This window comes from Petaurus breviceps, unplaced genomic scaffold (assembly GCF_028583685.1).
Source record: "Petaurus breviceps papuanus isolate PSGF00001 unplaced genomic scaffold, PetGlider_PUasm1.0 90763, whole genome shotgun sequence".
Taxonomy (NCBI): Eukaryota; Metazoa; Chordata; class Mammalia; order Diprotodontia; family Petauridae; genus Petaurus; species Petaurus breviceps.
Genome location: NW_027187340.1, coordinates 7305836 through 7324887, shown reverse-complemented (window position 1 = coordinate 7324887; position 19052 = coordinate 7305836). Strand labels below are relative to the sequence as shown.

The window sequence follows — 19052 nt, the reverse complement described above, 5'->3', positions numbered from 1 at the left end:
AAATTGTTCAAAAGATACCATTTTTTTAATATTATCAGCATGAATGCTTTAGGATGTTTTGCTAAATTTTTCTAAATTTTTCTTTCTCCATAGTATTGCCTACAATCGATCTTTCTACAATGCCTCAAAAGACTGTTCATGTCCCAGCTGGCAGACCCATAGAGTTGGTAATACCAATTGCTGGTCGTCCACCTCCAGCTGCATCCTGGTTCTTTTCTGGCTCCAAATTGAAAGAATCAGAGCGTGTCACTGTTGAAACCCATAGTAAAGTAGCCAAGTTAACAATCCGTGAGACCACAATAAAGGACACTGGAGAATACACACTTGAACTGAAGAATGTGACTGGAACTACTTCAGAAACCATTAAAGTTATCATTCTTGGTAAGTTCACATGATAAAAATATAAGTATTTTTACTTTCTCTACTGCTAAAGTTGTCAGGATTCAATAACCCAACTTCACTTTGAAATGAGATAGAATTTGTCTTACTTTTCCAGACAAACCTGGACCACCAACTGGGCCAATCAAAATTGATGAAATCGATGCTACTTCGGTCACCATTTCCTGGGAGCCGCCTGAATTGGATGGTGGTGCTCCACTGAGTGGTTATGTGGTAGAACAGCGGGATGCCCATAGACCAGGCTGGCTGCCAGTTTCTGAATCTGTGACTAGAACAACTTTTAAGTTTACCAGACTCACTGAAGGAAATGAATATGTGTTCCGTGTAGCTGCTACAAACCGATTTGGAATTGGCTCTTACTTACAGTCTGAGGTCATAGAATGCCGTAGCAGCATCAGTAAGTCCTTCCTCCCTACCCTCTCTACCTTCCATTCCCCATCCAACATTATGCATGAAAAAATGAGGAATCCACTATACCTAGAAAATTTTAAAAGACAGGTTGTATAACTAAGCCAAGCATTTACAAAGATTTGAGGGATTCAGATGGCTTCTGGTAAGGTTTTATGTTACTGCTCATGTCAAAAATAAATCTTGGAGATTGAAGGGATCTCACAGATCATCTAGTCCAATTTCCTAATTTAAAAGAAAAAAAAACCCACTAAGGATCAGAGGGTGTCTTGCCTAAGGTCACATAGCCAGGTAGTAGCTAAACTGGGACTAGAGCACACATATCCTGAATCATGGGATTATGTTCCTGTACTAATCTCAAAGGATGAGAGAAAAGAAGCATTCAGTCAACAAACTTTTATTAAACACTAACTGTGTGCCAGGTATTATGCTAAGTGCTATTCAAAGACAAAAACAAGTTCCCTACCTTTGAGGGATCTGTAATGTAAGGAAGTCTAATGGAGTAAACATTCAAGTAACTATATATACAAGCCATATATAGTGTAAATGGGAGGTAGTCTCAGAAGGAAGGTACTAGAACAAGCAGGGGATGAGGGAGGCGAGGGGAACCAGACAAAGCCCCTTGAAGGGCAGAATATAAGATAAGCCTTGATGGAAGCATCAGGAAAAGTACATATAGCAAATCCCTTGGAAGCCCCATTGCAAGAGAGCTTTTTGTACCCCTTATAATACTAACTTGGACGCTAGGGCCCATGGACTCATGAATGTTATTGTCAACTTTCCTTTTACCTGTGTTTCTTACAACAGGGATTCCAGGACCTCCAGGAACATTACAGATTTTTGATGTCTCCCGTGATGGCATGACACTAACTTGGTACCCACCTGAGGATGATGGTGGCTCCCAGGTGACTGGTTATATTGTAGAACGTAAAGAAGTCAGAGCAGATCGATGGGTCCGTGTCAATAAAGTAGCAGTGACCATGACACGTTATCGTTCCACTGGCCTCATTGAAGGACTAGAATATGAACACCGTATTACTGCTATTAATGCCAGAGGCACTGGGAAACCAAGTCGTCCTTCCAAACCCGTTGTTGCCATGGATCCAATTGGTAAGTAATCTTTGGGCTAAAGTATCATTGCTCTAGAGCTAGAAGGGACTTCACAGGCCATCTGGCCCAATACCCTTACTTGGAAGATGAGGAAAAAACAGGGAGATTGAGTGGCTTGTCCAAGTGATAAAGTATGAGATATGGTATTTGAACCTGGGTGCCCAAACTCTAAAGTCAGTGCTTTTTCTATTGTATCAAGACAAAGGGAAAACTAACAGATTTGTTTCAATAGATAAAATAAGATTTCTCAAGATGAGTAATCATCAATACTTCATGTTTCAGCAGCTCTTGTGATGTGTTTGTTAGGTGGAAGTTAGGTTTTTATTTTTGTTTTTAAATTTCAGGGCCATTTTATGCTCTATTTTGACATCTGATTTTTTTCCTCAGCTCCTCCAGGAAAACCACAGAATCCAAGAGTTACTGATACTACAAGAACATCTGTCTCCCTTGCCTGGAGCGTTCCTGAAGATGAAGGAGGATCTAAAGTCACTGGCTACTTGATTGAAATGCAGAAGGTCGATCAACATGAATGGACCAAATGCAATACCACTCCAACCAAGATCCGGGAATATACTCTCACACATCTGCCTCAGGGTGCGGAATATAGGTTCCGTGTCTTGGCCTGCAATGCTGGTGGACCTGGGGAACCCGCTGAAGTACCAGGAACAGTGAAAGTCACTGAAATGCTTGGTAAGAAGTGTAATTGCATACTTCCTTGTATAATGACCTCATACCATCTTCACACATACGATAATGCTCATTTTTTTTTCTTTCAGAATATCCTGATTATGAACTTGATGAAAGATACCAGGAAGGTGTCTTTGTAAGACAAGGTGGAGTCATCAGGCTCACCATACCAATCAAAGGGAAACCATTCCCGATATGCAAGTGGACTAAGGAAGGCCAGGATGTTAGTAAGAGAGCTATGATTGCAACCTCCGACACACACACTGAGCTCGTGATTAAAGAAGCAGACAGGGATGATTCTGGCAGCTATGACTTGGTTCTAGAAAACAAGTGTGGCAAGAAGGCAGTCTACATCAAGGTCAAGGTGATTGGAAGTCCAAACACTCCAGAAGGTCCACTCGAATATGACGACATACAAGCTCGTTCTGTAAGAGTAAGCTGGAGGCCTCCAGCTGATGATGGCGGCGCTGATGTCATAGGTTACATTGTTGAGAGGCGAGAAGTCCCTAAAGCTGCCTGGTACACCATTGATTCCAGAGTTAGAGGCACATCTCTTGTGGTAAAAGGCCTAAAAGAGAATGTAGAGTATCACTTCCGTGTTTCAGCAGAAAACCAGTTTGGTATCAGCAAGCCCCTGAAATCTGAAGAACCAGTCATACCAAAAACACCACTGAGTAAGTCCTTGTTTGTATAATTTTATTTACTCTCTTATCAAATAAGACACCTGTAAAGCACTTAGCACAGTGCCGAACATATAGTGGACACTGTATAAATGCTTATTCTGTCCCACCCCACGTACCTCTCTCTGCCCCTCCCCTCCCCCCACTTCAGGAATTGTAGCCATATTCACATCATTTTTAACAAATTGTTTGCTTTGATACTTGTAGACCCTCCAGAGCCTCCCAGCAATCCTCCAGAAGTGCTGGACGTAACTAAGAGTTCTGTTAGTTTGTCCTGGTCACGACCCAAAGATGATGGTGGTTCTCGGGTCACCGGCTACTATATTGAACGGAAAGAAACCTCTACTGAAAAGTGGGTTCGGCACAACAAGACCCAGATCACTACCACGATGTACACAGTCACAGGCCTGGTTCCTGATGCCGAATACCAATTCCGTATCATTGCACAAAATGATGTTGGCTTAAGTGAAACCAGCCCTGCTTCTGAACCAGTTATTTGCAAGGATCCTTTTGGTAAGAAAATAGTTACATTTCTGAAAAAACAAAATTGCCTCGTTTTGGGCTGGGGGGGGGGGGGGGGGGGGGGGGGGGTTGGCAGGTCAATTTGACCTCTGAATTTTCAAACACTTTTAAATGTTTCAGATAAACCAAGCCAACCTGGAGAGATTGAGATCCTATCTCTATCCAGAGACAGTGTTACTCTTCAGTGGGAGAAACCTGAATGTGATGGTGGTAAAGAAATCCTTGGATACTGGGTAGAATACCGGCAGTCTGGAGACAGTGCATGGAAGAAGAGCAATAAGGACCGCATTAAAGACAGGCAGTTCACGGTTGGTGGCTTATTGGAAGCCACTGAATATGAATTCAGGGTTTTTGCTGAAAACGAGACTGGAATCAGCAGACCTCGGAGAACTGCCATGTCAGTGAAGACCAAACTGACATGTACGTATCCCTAGGCTGGAGACCCTTAGAACTGAGAAGATTTAGCGCAGTAATTCACATATAATAAAAACTTAATGCGGGGCAGCCAGGTAGCACAGCAAGTAAGAGCACCGGCTCCAATGTTGAGAACACCTGGAGATCGAATCCCGGGCTCAGACACTTAGCACCCACCCAGAAACACCTGGCCGTGTAACCTTGAGCAAGTTACTTAACCCCGATTGCTTTAAAAAAAAAAAAAAAAAACTTAATGCAGGCTTGTTGCTGTTCAATGTAGAAGTAATCTATTCAAGCCCTATCCAATGTATGAATCTTCTGTGTTTCATGATGTTTTACTAGCTAAATTAAAAGCCAAGGGCAATTGCTTCCCTGTATACAAATGGTCAGTGATTCTGGCTTAAAGCTCTGTGGGACATTAGCAGTTTTGTGCAGAACACACAACACACACACACACACACATCGACCAACAGAGAACCTTTACATAGGGCCATTCCAAATACACAGGCCCAATAGGGGCTGGTAGGGGCAGTGTTATTGATCACGTTGCTGCAGCAGGACTCCTGTTAACACAAAGGCCATTGTCCCACTCCTCAGCACAAGGGTTCTGATGAATCACTTTAAGGGAAGAGTCCAGATATTCCCCCAGCTTTCTGATGAAAAAAACTTAATTCTAGGCAAGGATAGGAGACCTGGGGCTTTCAGAGGGAAACACCTGAGAAGTGTACGTAGTTTCATCATATTTATGAAGGGAAAGGTCAGTCTGACCTTGTTCTTGTGACCATGAATGATGATTCAGATCCTAAGAGTATTTTTCCAGTGGAGGTCTATAAATACAATAACCCCTATACAACCTAAAATACGTTCAAAGCTAAAATAATAATGATAACCCCTGTAAAATCTAAAAAAGGTTTAAAACTCAGATAATGGTAATAATAACTAGCATTTATATAGTACCTACTATATGCCAAGCACTGTGCTAAGTGTTTCAAAATTATCTCATATGGGGGTGGCTAGGGGGCTCAGTGAATAGAGGATTGGGCCTGGAGTCAGGAGGACCTGAGTTCAAATCCGGCCTCAGACACTTAACATCTACTAGCCATGTGACCTTGGGCAAGTCACTTAACCCTAATTGCCCTGCCTTACCCCCTCTAAAAAGAAAAAAAAAATCTCATGATAGTAACAACGCTGGGAGGTAGATGCAATTATTATTCCCATTTTATAGTTGAAGAAACTGAGGCAAACCATAATTAAGAGACTTGCCCAAGGTCACACAGCTCACTAGTTTCTGAGGCTGGATTTGAACTCTGTTCCTCAAAGCTATAGATCCAATGCTCTATGTACTGTGTTAGTAGTCTCTAAAAACTTGCCTAAAAAATTATTAGGTAAATAATGATACCTTAAATTGTAAGTATTTATGGATCCACTAACCCTAGTTTCAGAGAAGTAGTGAAAGAGGAGTAGATTCCTTAGTAACAAAAAAATGCATACTTAATATCATGCCTTTTTCCCATTTCAGCTGGAGAGGCACCAGGGGTTCGAAAAGAAATGGCAGATGTTACTACTAAACTGGGTGAAGCAGCTCAACTCTCCTGCCAGATTGTTGGAAGGCCCCTTCCAGATATTAAATGGTACCGCTTTGGCAAAGAGCTAGTACAAAGCCGAAAATACAAAATGTCATCAGATGGGCGCACTCATACTCTCACTGTAATGACAGAGGAACAAGAAGATGAAGGTGTCTACACCTGCACAGCTATCAATGAAGTGGGAGAGGTAGAAACCAGCAGCAAGCTACTCTTGCAAGCAACTCCTCAGTTCCATCCCGGTTACCCCCTGAAGGAGAAATACTACGCAGCAGTGGGGTCTACTCTCCGTCTGCATGTTATGTACATTGGTCGCCCAGTACCTGCCATTACTTGGTTCCATGACAAGAAACCTTTGAAAAATTCAGAGACTGTTACCATTGAGAATACTGAGCACTATACTCATCTTATCATCAAGAATGTCCAGCGTAAGACCCATGCTGGGAAATACAAAGTACAACTGAGCAATGTTTTTGGAACAGTTGATGCTATCCTTGATGTGGAAATACAAGGTATTTCATTTCTTTTTTTTTTTCCCCAGGAGAAAAGTTTGTGGATTTTGGGGGGGGGGGGGTGCGAAACATTAAGGCATGGTTGTATAATTATTTATCTTGTTTTGTTATTAACAGATAAGCCAGACAAGCCTACAGGGCCAATTGTGATTGAAGCACTACTTAAGAACTCTGCTGTAATCAGTTGGAAACCCCCTACAGATGATGGAGGATCATGGATAACCAATTATGTGGTGGAGAAATGTGAGGCAAAGGAGGGTGCTGAGTGGCAGCTGGTTTCTTCAGCCATTTCAGTAACGAGCTGCAGAATTGTTAACCTCACAGAAAATGCTGGCTATTATTTCCGAGTATCAGCTCAGAACACCTATGGCATTAGTGAACCTCTAGAAGTCTCCTCAGTTGTTGTTATCAAGACTCCATTTGGTAAGCAATGCACAATTTCTACATCTCCCATAAACTACCATCTTTGTACACCCCATCCCCATTCTAATGGAAAAGCTTACTTTAGAAAAGTGATTAAGATGGAAATTAGGCTAATGATCTCTTTGTGAAACTTGTGAAGATTTTGTGAATCTGAATTCAGCAACAAAAGAGAAAGGAGTATATGTTTTGTATCTCTTATTCAAAGAGATTAGAATTTCTTATTTTCTTTCTAATAAGTTTCTTGGAGTAAATTGCCAATTTAACTTTTTCTGAAAAAAGTATTTTTACACAACGTCCCAACCTAAGATGTAAAACAACAACTACCACAAAGCAGGATTTTGTGGTGTTCAACAGTAAGTTTGCCTGTCCAAATTCATGATTCAAATCTTTTGTTTTTATACAGAAAAGCCTGGTGCTCCTGGCAAGCCAACTATAACTGCTCTTACAAAAGATTCCTGTGTTGTGGCTTGGAAGCCACCCTCCAGTGATGGTGGGGCAAAGATTAGAAATTACTACCTTGAGAAGCGTGAAAAGAAACAAAATAAGTGGATTGCTGTGACAACAGAAGAAATTCGAGAAACTGTCTTTTCTGTTCAAAACCTTATTGAAGGTCTTGAATATGAGTTCCGTGTGAAATGTGAAAACCTAGGTGGTGAAAGTGAATGGAGTGAAATATCAGAACCCATCACTCCTAAATCTGATGTTCCAATACAGGCACCACACTTTAAAGATGAACTGAGAAATCTGAATGTCAGATATAAGAGCAATGCAACGTTGGTCTGCAAAGTCACAGGTCATCCCAAACCTGTTGTTAAATGGTATCGCCAGGGCAAAGAAATCATTGCTGATGGAGAAAAGTACAGAATTCAAGAATTTAAGGGTGGATACCATCAACTCATCATAGCAAACGTAACAGATGATGATGCCACTGTCTACCAAGTCAGAGCTACTAACCAAGGGGGATCTGTGTCTGGCACAGCTTCCTTAGACGTTGAAGGTAATAATACAAATAAATACAAGCTTGATGTTGGAGAATGCATTCATATTCTGGTTTTGCTCTATTTAAACATATGTTTGCTAATAACTAGAAATGTTACTGTTTCTAAAAAAAAAATTTTTTTCTTGTTTCTTCTGGTACAGTTCCTGCAAAGATACACTTGCCTAAAAATCTTGAAGGCATGGGAGCTGTTCATGCTCTCCGGGGAGAAGTCATCAGCATCAAGATTCCCTTCAGTGGCAAACCAGACCCAGTGATCACCTGGCAGAAAGGACAGGATCTCATTGACAACAATGGCCACTACCAAGTTATTGTTACCAGATCATTCACATCCCTTGTCTTCTCCAATGGAGTGGAGAGAAAAGATGCTGGCTTCTATGTTGTCTGTGCTAAAAACCGATTTGGAATTGATCAGAAGACAGTTGAACTGGATGTGGCTGATGTTCCTGATCCCCCCAGAGGAGTCAAAGTGAGTGATGTCTCAAGAGATTCAGTCAACTTAACTTGGACTGAACCAGCTTCTGATGGTGGTAGCAAAATCACCAACTACATTATTGAAAAATGTGCCACAACAGCAGAGAGATGGCTCCGTGTGGGGCAAGCTCGAGAAACACGGTATACTGTGATTAACTTATTTGGTAAGACTAGCTACCAGTTCCGTGTAATCGCTGAAAATAAATTTGGTCTCAGCAAACCTTCAGAACCTACAGAACCAACCATAACCAAGGAAGATAAGACTAGAGTAATGAACTATGATGAAGAGGTAGATGAAACCCGAGAAGTCAGCAAAACTAAGGCTTCTCACTCTTCAACCAAGGAACTCTATGACAGATACATGATTGCTGAAGATCTGGGGCGTGGACAGTTTGGGATTGTCCACCGCTGTGTTGAAACTTCTTCTAAGAAGACATACATGGCCAAGTTTGTCAAAGTTAAAGGAACTGACCAGGTTCTGGTAAAGAAAGAAATTTCTATTCTGAACATTGCTAGGCATAGAAATCTCTTATATCTCCACGAATCATTTGAAAGCATGGAAGAGTTGGTTATGATCTTTGAGTTTATTTCAGGGCTTGATATCTTTGAAAGAATTAACACCAGTGCTTTTGAACTCAATGAAAGAGAAATCGTAAGTTACGTTCGCCAGGTCTGTGAAGCCCTTGAATTCCTACACCATCACAATATTGGGCACTTTGACATCAGGCCAGACAACATCATTTACCAAACAAGAAGAAGTTCTGTCATTAAAATCATTGAGTTTGGTCAGGCCAGGCAGTTAAAACCAGGGGATAACTTTAGGCTTATGTTCAGTGCTCCTGAATATTATGCACCTGAAGTGCATCAACATGATGTTGTCAGCACAGCCACAGACATGTGGTCCCTGGGAACCCTGGTGTACGTTCTGTTGAGTGGTATTAATCCATTCCTGGCTGAAACCAACCAACAGATGATTGAAAATATCATGAATGCTGAGTATAGCTTTGATGAAGAAGCTTTTAAGGATATCAGCATTGAAGCCATGGACTTTGTTGATCGGCTCTTGGTGAAAGAAAGAAAATCTCGCATGACAGCTTCTGAGGCACTCCAGCACCCATGGCTAAAGCAGAGGATAGAAAATGTGAGCACCAAAGTCATCAGGACACTAAAGCACAGGCGTTACTACCACACCTTGATAAAGAAAGACCTGAACATGGTTGTATCAGCAGCCCGAATCTCCTGTGGTGGGGCAATTAGATCTCAGAAAGGAGTGAATGTTGCTAAAGTTAAAGTTGCATCAATTGAAATTGGACCTATTTCTGGGCAAATAATGCATGCTGTTGGAGAAGAAGGCGGGCATGTAAAATATCAATGTAGCATTGAAAATTACGATGAATCCACGCAAGTGACCTGGTACTTTGGCATCAGACAGCTGGAGAAGAGTGAAAAATATGAAATTACCTACCAAGATGGACAAGCCACCCTGTATGTCAAAGACATTACTAGAGCAGATGATGGTACATACAGATGCAAAGTAGTCAATGACTATGGAGAAGACAGTTCCTATGCAGAGCTCTTTGTCAAAGGTGTGAGAGAGTCTTATGACTATTATTGTCGTAGAACCATAAAGAGAATTAAAAGGAGGACAGATGCTATGAGACTCCTAGAGAGGCCACCAGAATTTACTCTGCCTCTCTACAACCGGACTGCCTATATTGGTGAAAATGTCAGGTTTGGTGTGACCATAACAGTTCATCCAGAACCCCGGGTGACATGGTACAAATCAGGACAGAAAATCAAACCTGATGATGATGACAAGAAGTATACATTTGAGACTGACAAGGGTCTTTACCAGCTAACAATCAACAACGTAACTACAGATGATGATGCTGAATATACTGTGGTTGCACGGAACAAGTATGGTGAAGACAGCTGTAAAGCTAAGCTGACTGTGACCCCACACCCACCAGGGGCAGACACTACCCTAAGACCAATGTTCAAACGATTATTGGCAAATGCAGAATGCCAGGAAGGCCAGAGTGTCTGCTTTGAAATTAGAGTTTCTGGCATCCCACCACCAACTCTAAAATGGGAGAAAGATGGTCAGCCTCTGTCCCTCGGTCCCAACATTGAAATCGTCCATGAAGGCTTGGACTATTATGCTTTGCATATCAGAGACACATTGCCAGATGACACAGGTTATTATAGAGTCACTGCCACCAACTCGGCTGGCTCTACAAGCTGCCAGGCTCACCTACAAGTAGAACGCTTGAAATATGTCAAGAAAGAATACAAAACTCAAGAAGAGCGTGAAAGACACGTACAAACACAAATTAACAAGACACTAAGAATGGCTGAAATCCTTTCCGGTACTGAATCTGTGCCACTGACCCAGGTAGCACAAGAGGCACTAAGAGAAGCTTCCATACTTTACAAACCCGCTGTAAGCACCAAGACCGTAAAAGGTGAATTTGAACTCATAACGGAAGAAAAGAAGGAAGAAAAACGGCTCCGCATGCCTTATGAAGTACCAGAGCCGCGCAGGTTCAAACGCACCACTGTTGAGGAAGACCAACGCATTAAGCAGTTTGTGCCAATGTCTGACATGAAATGGTACAAGAGACTGCGTGACCAGTTTGAGATGCCCGGGAAGATTGACAGAATTGCACAGAAAAGGCCCAAACGCATTCGCCTCTCAAGATGGGAACAGTTCTATGTGATGCCTCTTCCACGTATTACAGACCAATACAGACCTAAATGGCGCATACCCAAAGTATCCCAAGATGATCTTGAAATAGTAAGACCAGCCCGCCGTCGGACACCATCTCCTGATTATGACTATTACTATAGACCCAGAAGGAGGTCTCTTGGTGACCTTTCAGATGAGGAACTACTACTTCCAATTGATGATTACTTAGCCATGAAAAGAACTGAAGAAGAAAGGCTTCGTCTTGAAGAAGAACTTGAACTTGGCTTCTCTGCTTCCCCACCAAGTCGGAGTCCTCCCCAGTTCGAGCTATCTAGTCTACGTTATTCTTCACCAAGTGCTCACATCAAGGTAGATGAAACAAGAAAAGATTTCAGATATTCAACTTACCATATCCCATCTAAAGTGGAAACTGGCACAAGTTACATGGAATTACGTGAACGCCATGCCAGAGCTGCATATAGACATCCTAGGCAGCGGCAAAGAATCATGGCTGAGAAAGAGGATGAGGAATTGCTCCGTCCAGTTACAACAACCCAGAGGCTCTCAGAATATAAAAGTGAACTTGATCATATGGCCAAGGAAGAAAAATCTAGACAGAAAAGCAGAAGAGAAAGAGAAATAACTGAAATAACAGAAATTGAAGAAGAAATTGAAATTTCAAAACATGCACAAAGAGAAGCATCTTCATCCGTCTCTAGGCTACTAGGAAGACGACGATCTCTTTCTCCGACTTATATTGAATTAATGCGGCCAGTATCTGAATTAATCCGGCCACGTACACAACCAGCTGAAGAATACGAAACTGAAAGAAGGTCCCCAACACCAGAGAGAACTAGGCCACGTTCTCCAAGCCCAGTGTCAAGTGAAAGATCACTCTCAAGATTTGAGAGAACTGCAAGATTTGACATATTTTCCAGGTATGAGTCTATGAAGGCTGCATTAAAGACTCAGAAAACATCAGAACGAAAGTATGAAATTCTGAGTCAACAACCATTCACTCTGGACCATGCTCCTCGAATCACACTGAGAATGCGCTCTCATCGTGTACCATGTGGGCAGAATACCCGCTTCATCTTAAATGTTCAGTCTAAGCCAACTGCTGAAATTAAATGGTACCATAATGGTGTAGAACTCCAAGAGAGCAGCAAGATTCATTATACTAACACAAGTGGGGTTCTGACCTTGGAAATTCTGGACTGCCATATTGATGACAGTGGGACATATCGTGCTGTGTGCACGAATTACAAAGGAGAAGCTTCTGACTATGCAACATTAGATGTTACTGGAGGGGATTATACTACCTATACTTCCCGACGCAAAGATGAGGAAGTACCAAGATCAGTTTTTCCTGAACTGACCAGAACAGAGGCATATGCTGTTTCATCATTTAAGAAAAAATCTGAGATGGAAGCTTCCTCATCTGTAAGGGAAGTCAGATCACAAATGACAGAGACCAGGGAGACTCTCACATCACATGAACATTATGCTTCAGCTGAAATGAAAGCCACAGCATCTGAAGAAAGGTCAGTAGAGGAGAAAGCCACACATAGAAAGATTAAGACAACTTTGGCAGCAAGGATTCTAACTAAACCACGGTCCATAACTGTATATGAGGGTGAGTCTGCGAGATTTTCTTGTGACACTGATGGTGAACCAGTACCAACAGTTACATGGTTCCGCACAGGTCAAGTAATCAGTTCATCTGGCCGTCACCAAGTCACAACCACAAAATACCATTCTACCTTTGAGATTTCTTCAGTTCAGGCTTCAGATGAAGGCAGCTACACTGTGGTGGTAGAAAACACTGAAGGAAAACAGGAAGCACAATTTACTCTGACTGTTCAAAAGGCCAGGGTCCCTGAAAAGACAGTTACATCGCCACCAAGAGTCAAGTCCCCTGAGCCTCATGCAAAATCTCCTGAAGCAGTGAAATCACCCAAGAGAGTGAAATCTCCAGAGCCAGTTACTTCTCCTCCAAAAACCACAGCACCAATAGAAACCAAACCAACCCCAACTGAGAAAGTACAGCTACCAGTCATTGCTCCTCCTAAGATAGTTCAGCAACTCAAAGTGGAAGCTTTTAAAGACATTGCAAAGCTCACGTGTGCAGTTGAAAGCAGTGTTTTAAGTGCCAAAGAGGTAACCTGGTATAAAGATGGCAAGAAACTGAAGGAAAATGGACATTTCCAGTTTCATTATTCAGCAGATGGCACTTATGAACTCAAAATCCAAAACCTCACTGAAGCTGATCAAGGAGAATATGTCTGTGAAATTTCTAGCGAAGGTGGAGCTTCTAAGACTCATTTTCAGTTTGTTGGCCAAGCCTTTAAGAGTATCCATGACCAATTGTCCAGAACTCTTCAGACCAAGGCATCAGTTGAAAAAACTGTTGAGATGACAGAGACCAAGAAATCGATACAGAAAACTGCTGAGTCAACAGAGACCAAGAAATCTGTTGAAAAAACTGCTGAGTCGACAGAAATTAAGAAATCAGCTCAGAAAGTGTCTGAGCCAACAGAAACCAAGAAAACGGAAAAGAAAGCAGCTGAACCAGTTCCTTCAAAGCCAATAATTGTTACTGGGTTGCAAGATATGACCATATCTTCAAATACTGCTGCCAGATTTTCAATTAAAGCCACTGGAGAGCCTTGGCCCACTGTTACCTGGACTAAGGATGGAAAGGTAAAATTCCCTTAACTTTTATATGTTGTCTAAAAATTCTATCCCCAAATTAGTTCACAACTTTAAAATCAAATGACTTATACCCTGCAGGCTCTTGTACAAGGAGGAAAATATGAGCTATCTGAAGACAAAGGAGGATTCTACTTAGAAATACATGAGACCAGTACTTCAGACAGCGGACTTTTTACATGTACAATAACAAATTCAGCTGGATCTGTTTCCTCTAGCTGCAAATTAACAATAAAAGGTAGGTTCACTTTCTGTTGTTGTTTTTTGAAAAACTATATGAAGGGAACCAGAGTGAAATTTTTCAAATTCCATGATCTTATTTCTGTATAGACCTAGCCACAAAGTTTTTGCTATAATCATTGGCACCATCAAAAGTACTAAGTGCCTACCTACACATGGTGCTCTGTTAGGAACAATATACCACAAAGATGATGCACAGAGTTTCCCAAAATGTACAATGTAATCATTGAATCAAGGACTTTGTGTGCTAGCCACAATTACTAGTTTTCTAGGGAACTGCAAAAAGTTCTCTAAAGGCTTTCAGTTTCCTTGCTTGAATCTTTCCTTTTGATGCACAAAAGAAGGGATTCTTAACCTTTTTTGTGTCATGGACTTCAATGGAAGTTCAATGGTGAAACCTATGCACCCCTTCTCAAAATAATGTTTTGAAATGCATAAAGTAAAATGATTGCAAGTGAAACAAATTATATTGAATTATAGTTATTAAAAGTTTTTAAAAGTTCACATATCCCAGGTTACAGAATCCCTTGCACTAAAACCTTCATTTAAGATATATTAATTCATTTCCTACATCATGTACATCTCTTCAAAAGGTGTGTTTATTAAGTGATCAAAATCGCATTTATACTGAATTCTCCATTAAATTGATCTGCATAAGTATCTGATGAGTCAGGCCCAAGGAGACCTAGGTACTATTTTGTGCCCTAAATTTTGCAAGTTTTCTCTGGCCACAAACATTTGACACAAGAATAAAAAAATAAGATCTGTTTCCAATTACAATGTACTACCAACATAAGAAAATTTTCTTTTGTAGGTATTAAAGATGAGGAAAAGAAAACTTCTATACAAAAGACCTCAGAAATGACTTCTCAGAAAAAAGCAGTTGCCCAAGAAGAAGTGGCCAAAAAGGCCATGATGGTTTCTGAAGAAATCCAGAAATCAGAAACAATATCTCATGAGAAGTCATCACTCAAGGAGGAATTTTCAAAAGCACTCATTTCTGAAGATATTAAGAAATCAGAAGCAGTCTCACTGGAAAAATCAGTTGTCCATGAGGAAATTGTGAAAAAGACCCAGGCATCAGAAGATATCAGAGCTCATGCTGAAATTAAAGCATTTTCCACTCAAATGAGCATATCCGAAGGTCAGAAAACTACTCTAAAAGCTAATATTGCTGATGCCTCTGAAGTCAAGTGGATACTGAATGGAGTGGAGCTTACTAACTCGGAAGATTACAGATATGGAGTGTCTGGCAACGATCACACCTTAACCATCAAGAAAGCTAGCCGCAGAGATGAAGGAATACTTACCTGTATAGGTAAAACCAGCCAAGGGATCATCAAGTGCCAGTTTGATATGACACTGTGTCAAGAACGCTTAGATGCCCCTGCTTTCATCACACAGCCCAAGTCACAAAATGTGAATGAAGGACAAAATGTCCTCTTTTCTTGTGAAGTTAGTGGAGATCCAACTCCTGAAATTGAGTGGTTTAAAAACAACCTGCCAGTAAGTTCTTTAAGGAAAATCTATTTTGGGGAATAAAGATCATCTTTATTTCCTCAGAATCTTTATAAAACATGTCTTTTTTTTTTTAGATTTCTGTCTCTTCAAATGTCAGAGTAAGCCGCTCCAAAAATGTGTATTCTCTTGAAATTCAAAATGCAACAATAACTGACAGTGGAAAATATACAATCAAAGCCAAAAATTTCCATGGACAATGTTCTGCCACAGCATCCTTAATAGTACTCCGTAAGTGTTGTTGGGTTTTGGGGTCGGGGGGGGGTAGATGGTTTGCTCAGTAACTTTTGACTCATCAGTGTATTTTTACCAAATGCATACAGAAGAGTGCATATGCTCTAAGCTTGATTGTTGGATGAGATGTGTAAGAGGCACAGACGTTCTGCAATGATTCATGCATTTAATCAAACTTTTTTTAACCTAAGCAAAGTTTTATGTGTCACATTTCAAAACAATGAGTTTCCAGAGAACCTATTAACACCTACTGCAAAAATGTATAATATAATGATTTTCTCTTTATCATTAATCAATTTTTCCCCCCAGTGATCCCTGGTATACTTGCACGTAATGTAAAGCTAACCGTTTAAGGATTCCTTTTTTCTGGCTTGGAGGGATTAAGCTAGCTTTTGATGGTACTCAATGTATCTGCTTATGCTTCAATGACGGCAAAGTCCTTTTTGTTTTTCCAATTCTGTAAGTCAGTGTCTGATGTCACCAATTAACAGGATGCCATTTATGTTTCATTGTCTTTGCTATGCTCCACAGCTCTAGTTGAAGAACCTTCCAAAGAGGTAGTATTGAGGACAAGTGATGACACAAGCATGCAAGGAATTTTCTCTTCTCAATCAGTTCAAATGTCTGCCTCTAAGCAAGAGGCATCCTTCAGCAGTTTCAGCAGTAGCAGCGCTAGCAGCATGACTGAAATGAAATTTGCAAGCATGTCTGCCCAAAGCATGTCTTCCATGAAAGAGTCTTTTGTAGAGATGAGTTCCAGCAGTTCTATGGGAAAGTCTAGTATGACACAACTGGAAAGTTCAACTAGTAGAATGCTTAAAGCAGGTATAAGAGGTGAGCAATAAAATTACTGGTAGAGGTAGAAAATCTAGTATCCAAGAATAATACTTGGTAGAAAGATAATCTCTACTTTTACCCAAAATGAACATAAACCTTCTTGTTCTTCCATTAAAGGAATTCCACCTAAAATTGAAGCTCTTCCATCTGATATCAGCATTGATGAGGGCAAGGTTTTAACACTAGCCTGTGCTTTTACGGGAGAACCTGCTCCTGAAATAACATGGTCCTATGGTGGAAGAAAAATCCAAAATCAGGAACAACAAGGCAGGTTCCATATTGAAACTACTGACGACCTGACAACTCTTATCATCATGGACGTGCAAAAGAAGGATGGTGGACTTTATACCCTGAGTTTAGGGAATGAATTTGGATCTGACTCTGCCACTGTGAATATAAATATTCGATCAATTTAGAGAGCCTAGGCTCTTATATTTACACTTTATTTTTTGCAAGTGATTCACACATGGACTAAATATAACTGCTTCACATGGACTAAACTTTCTGATCTGTAAATATAAAAAGTATTTTTTTATCAATCTAAATGAGACAAAGGCCAAAGCTATACATGACTTGCTGTCATTATTGTTGACTTAAGATCATTATACATTTCTCATTGACATGTACATACTGTATATAGCCGAAGTAACGGTTATCAAGTTTTGTACCATTTATTTAGTGACATTTTACTATGCAACTTATGGAACTAACCATTGGTAGGAGAAAGTTTCTCATGAAACGAATACCCTGCTCAACATATAACTAATCTTTTGTGCCTCAACAAAGTGTTGATGTCTAAGAATGCCTCAGCGGGTAGAGAGATTCCCCACTGAAGATGCCCTTATACCTAAGAGATAATGCTGTTCATGTAACCTATTACATGTACAAATATTTACTGAATCAGAAATGTAAGGCATTGGTGATGTTTACAAATACCCTCCTGTAAACTTCATTTGAATGTCTCACATTCCTTCTGATTACGTCACATTCAGAATTTTCTTTTGACTTACCTATTGGTCAGAACAAAGTGTAAACGGCCAACACTTTGTTCACTCCTCTGTACTGCTTCTGGCATGAGGACTGCCTGGATAGCTTGAAAAAGTAACATCTCCTGGCCATTCCCTCATTTAAACAAGATGTTCAGGTTTTCCAATGCAGAAGCAGTGCCCACTCCTGGAGGTTCCTAGAGTGCAATAATTGTGTTCGTGTGGTAGTATTAGAATTATCTTACACCTAAAATTTGGGCACCTAAGCAATGAACCACAGCAAAGAAAACAAAAAACCAACATGAGAAGCTGTCGTTAAACCAATAAGCAACGCCCTCAACTTCAATTTGATGTAGTTCTTATCAATTAGAAATAAATGATCGCTAATTGTAATTTAACCTCCTGGAGAAAGTAGCATTGAAATAAAGCATGTTATCTGCACCTCAGAATGTGTTGTTGTTATTTGTTTTGTTTGTTTTTTCAATAGTTCGCTAGTTGGGGGAGAAGGGTGATAGAGAGGGGAAACTTGATTCATATGAATAAGTTAAACCATGAATAAGACAAAACATCTCATTTGCCTCAGGAAAACTCACCTTAATCAGTTATGATATGAACACGCTCTAATTGTATGTGATATATTTGAGGAAGAAAAATAAAGCCCAAGTAATACAGTTCATATTGATTGATATACACAAATAAATTTATCTTCAAAATTGATCAGAGTAATATGGTTGTATAGTACCTCACAGTCTGATTATCTTTTCTCCCACAATACCCAATATCCTATGGAGAGTTACTGGACTGACAGACTGAATGGCTGATTAATACAGAAATACAACTGGCCAACTTTTCTTCTACTAATAAATTGTTTGAGAATTGACCAAATGCACATCAGTCAGCCAAAAAACATTTAAGTGCCTACTATCTGCCAGGTACTGCACTGAGCACTGAGGATCTAAAGAAAGTAAAAATTCATTTCCAGTTCTCAAAGAGATCAAAGTCAACATGCAAACAACTGTGCACAAGCAAGCTATATGAAGGATAAATTGGAAATAATCAACAGAGGAAAGACACTGGCATTAAGGGGGGATTGGGAAAGATTTCCTGTAGAAGGCAGGATTTTAGCTGGGATTTGAAGAAAGCTAGGGAAAACAGGAGGCTGAGGAGAGATTGGCTTGTACATCCAAGTACACATTGGCTAAAAGTGCTTAGATTTGAATATCTCATTTTCAATGACAGATTTGCTCTAAATAAGAGAATACAGAAGTTCATCAGTAGTGGTCAATGATGATGACGACCTTTACTAAATGACCATTTGGCTACCTGGGAGGAAGGAAGCATTAAATTTTATCACAGTTCATTTAGTACATAAAGTCAACCACTTAGCCAAACTGATCATGCTTTCATTAGTAGACTCACAATGAACAAAACTAAAGCAATCTTTGATTATCTAGAGGAAGGGTATATACATACATACATTCATTCAACAATATGAATATTTATTCAACAAGTGTCTACCATAGAGAAAGGCTTTGGGAATCAGATCCAGTTCCCATCTTCAAGGAATCTAGAAGGGGAAATAAGACATTTAATTCAGCAACCACATGAGGTACAGATATTTGCAAGA

At 40.4% G+C, this 19052-nt stretch overlaps 1 protein-coding gene across 50 annotated transcripts in view; it reads left to right on the top strand.

Moving 5' to 3' along the window:
* Positions 1-17874, top strand: part of TTN (titin) — a 324829-nt gene extending 306955 nt beyond the window's left edge. For 49 of the 50 annotated variants that reach the window (XM_069068526.1, XM_069068527.1, XM_069068543.1 and 46 more), the window contains 16 exons: positions 94-381; positions 497-796; positions 1615-1917; positions 2305-2607; positions 2694-3278; positions 3492-3797; positions 3927-4226; positions 5740-6315; positions 6433-6738; positions 7142-7735; positions 7879-13601; positions 13692-13848; positions 14665-15356; positions 15446-15599; positions 16134-16436; positions 16557-17874. In XM_069068526.1, the coding sequence (XP_068924627.1) occupies positions 94-381; positions 497-796; positions 1615-1917; positions 2305-2607; positions 2694-3278; positions 3492-3797; positions 3927-4226; positions 5740-6315; positions 6433-6738; positions 7142-7735; positions 7879-13601; positions 13692-13848; positions 14665-15356; positions 15446-15599; positions 16134-16436; positions 16557-16855 (11189 nt within the window). In that variant the 3' untranslated portion in view covers positions 16856-17874. The remainder of the gene's footprint in view (positions 1-93; positions 382-496; positions 797-1614; positions 1918-2304; positions 2608-2693; positions 3279-3491; positions 3798-3926; positions 4227-5739; positions 6316-6432; positions 6739-7141; positions 7736-7878; positions 13602-13691; positions 13849-14664; positions 15357-15445; positions 15600-16133; positions 16437-16556) is intronic. The other variant, XM_069068540.1, reaches the window with a different exon arrangement.
* Positions 17875-19052: the final 1178 nt, after the last annotated feature.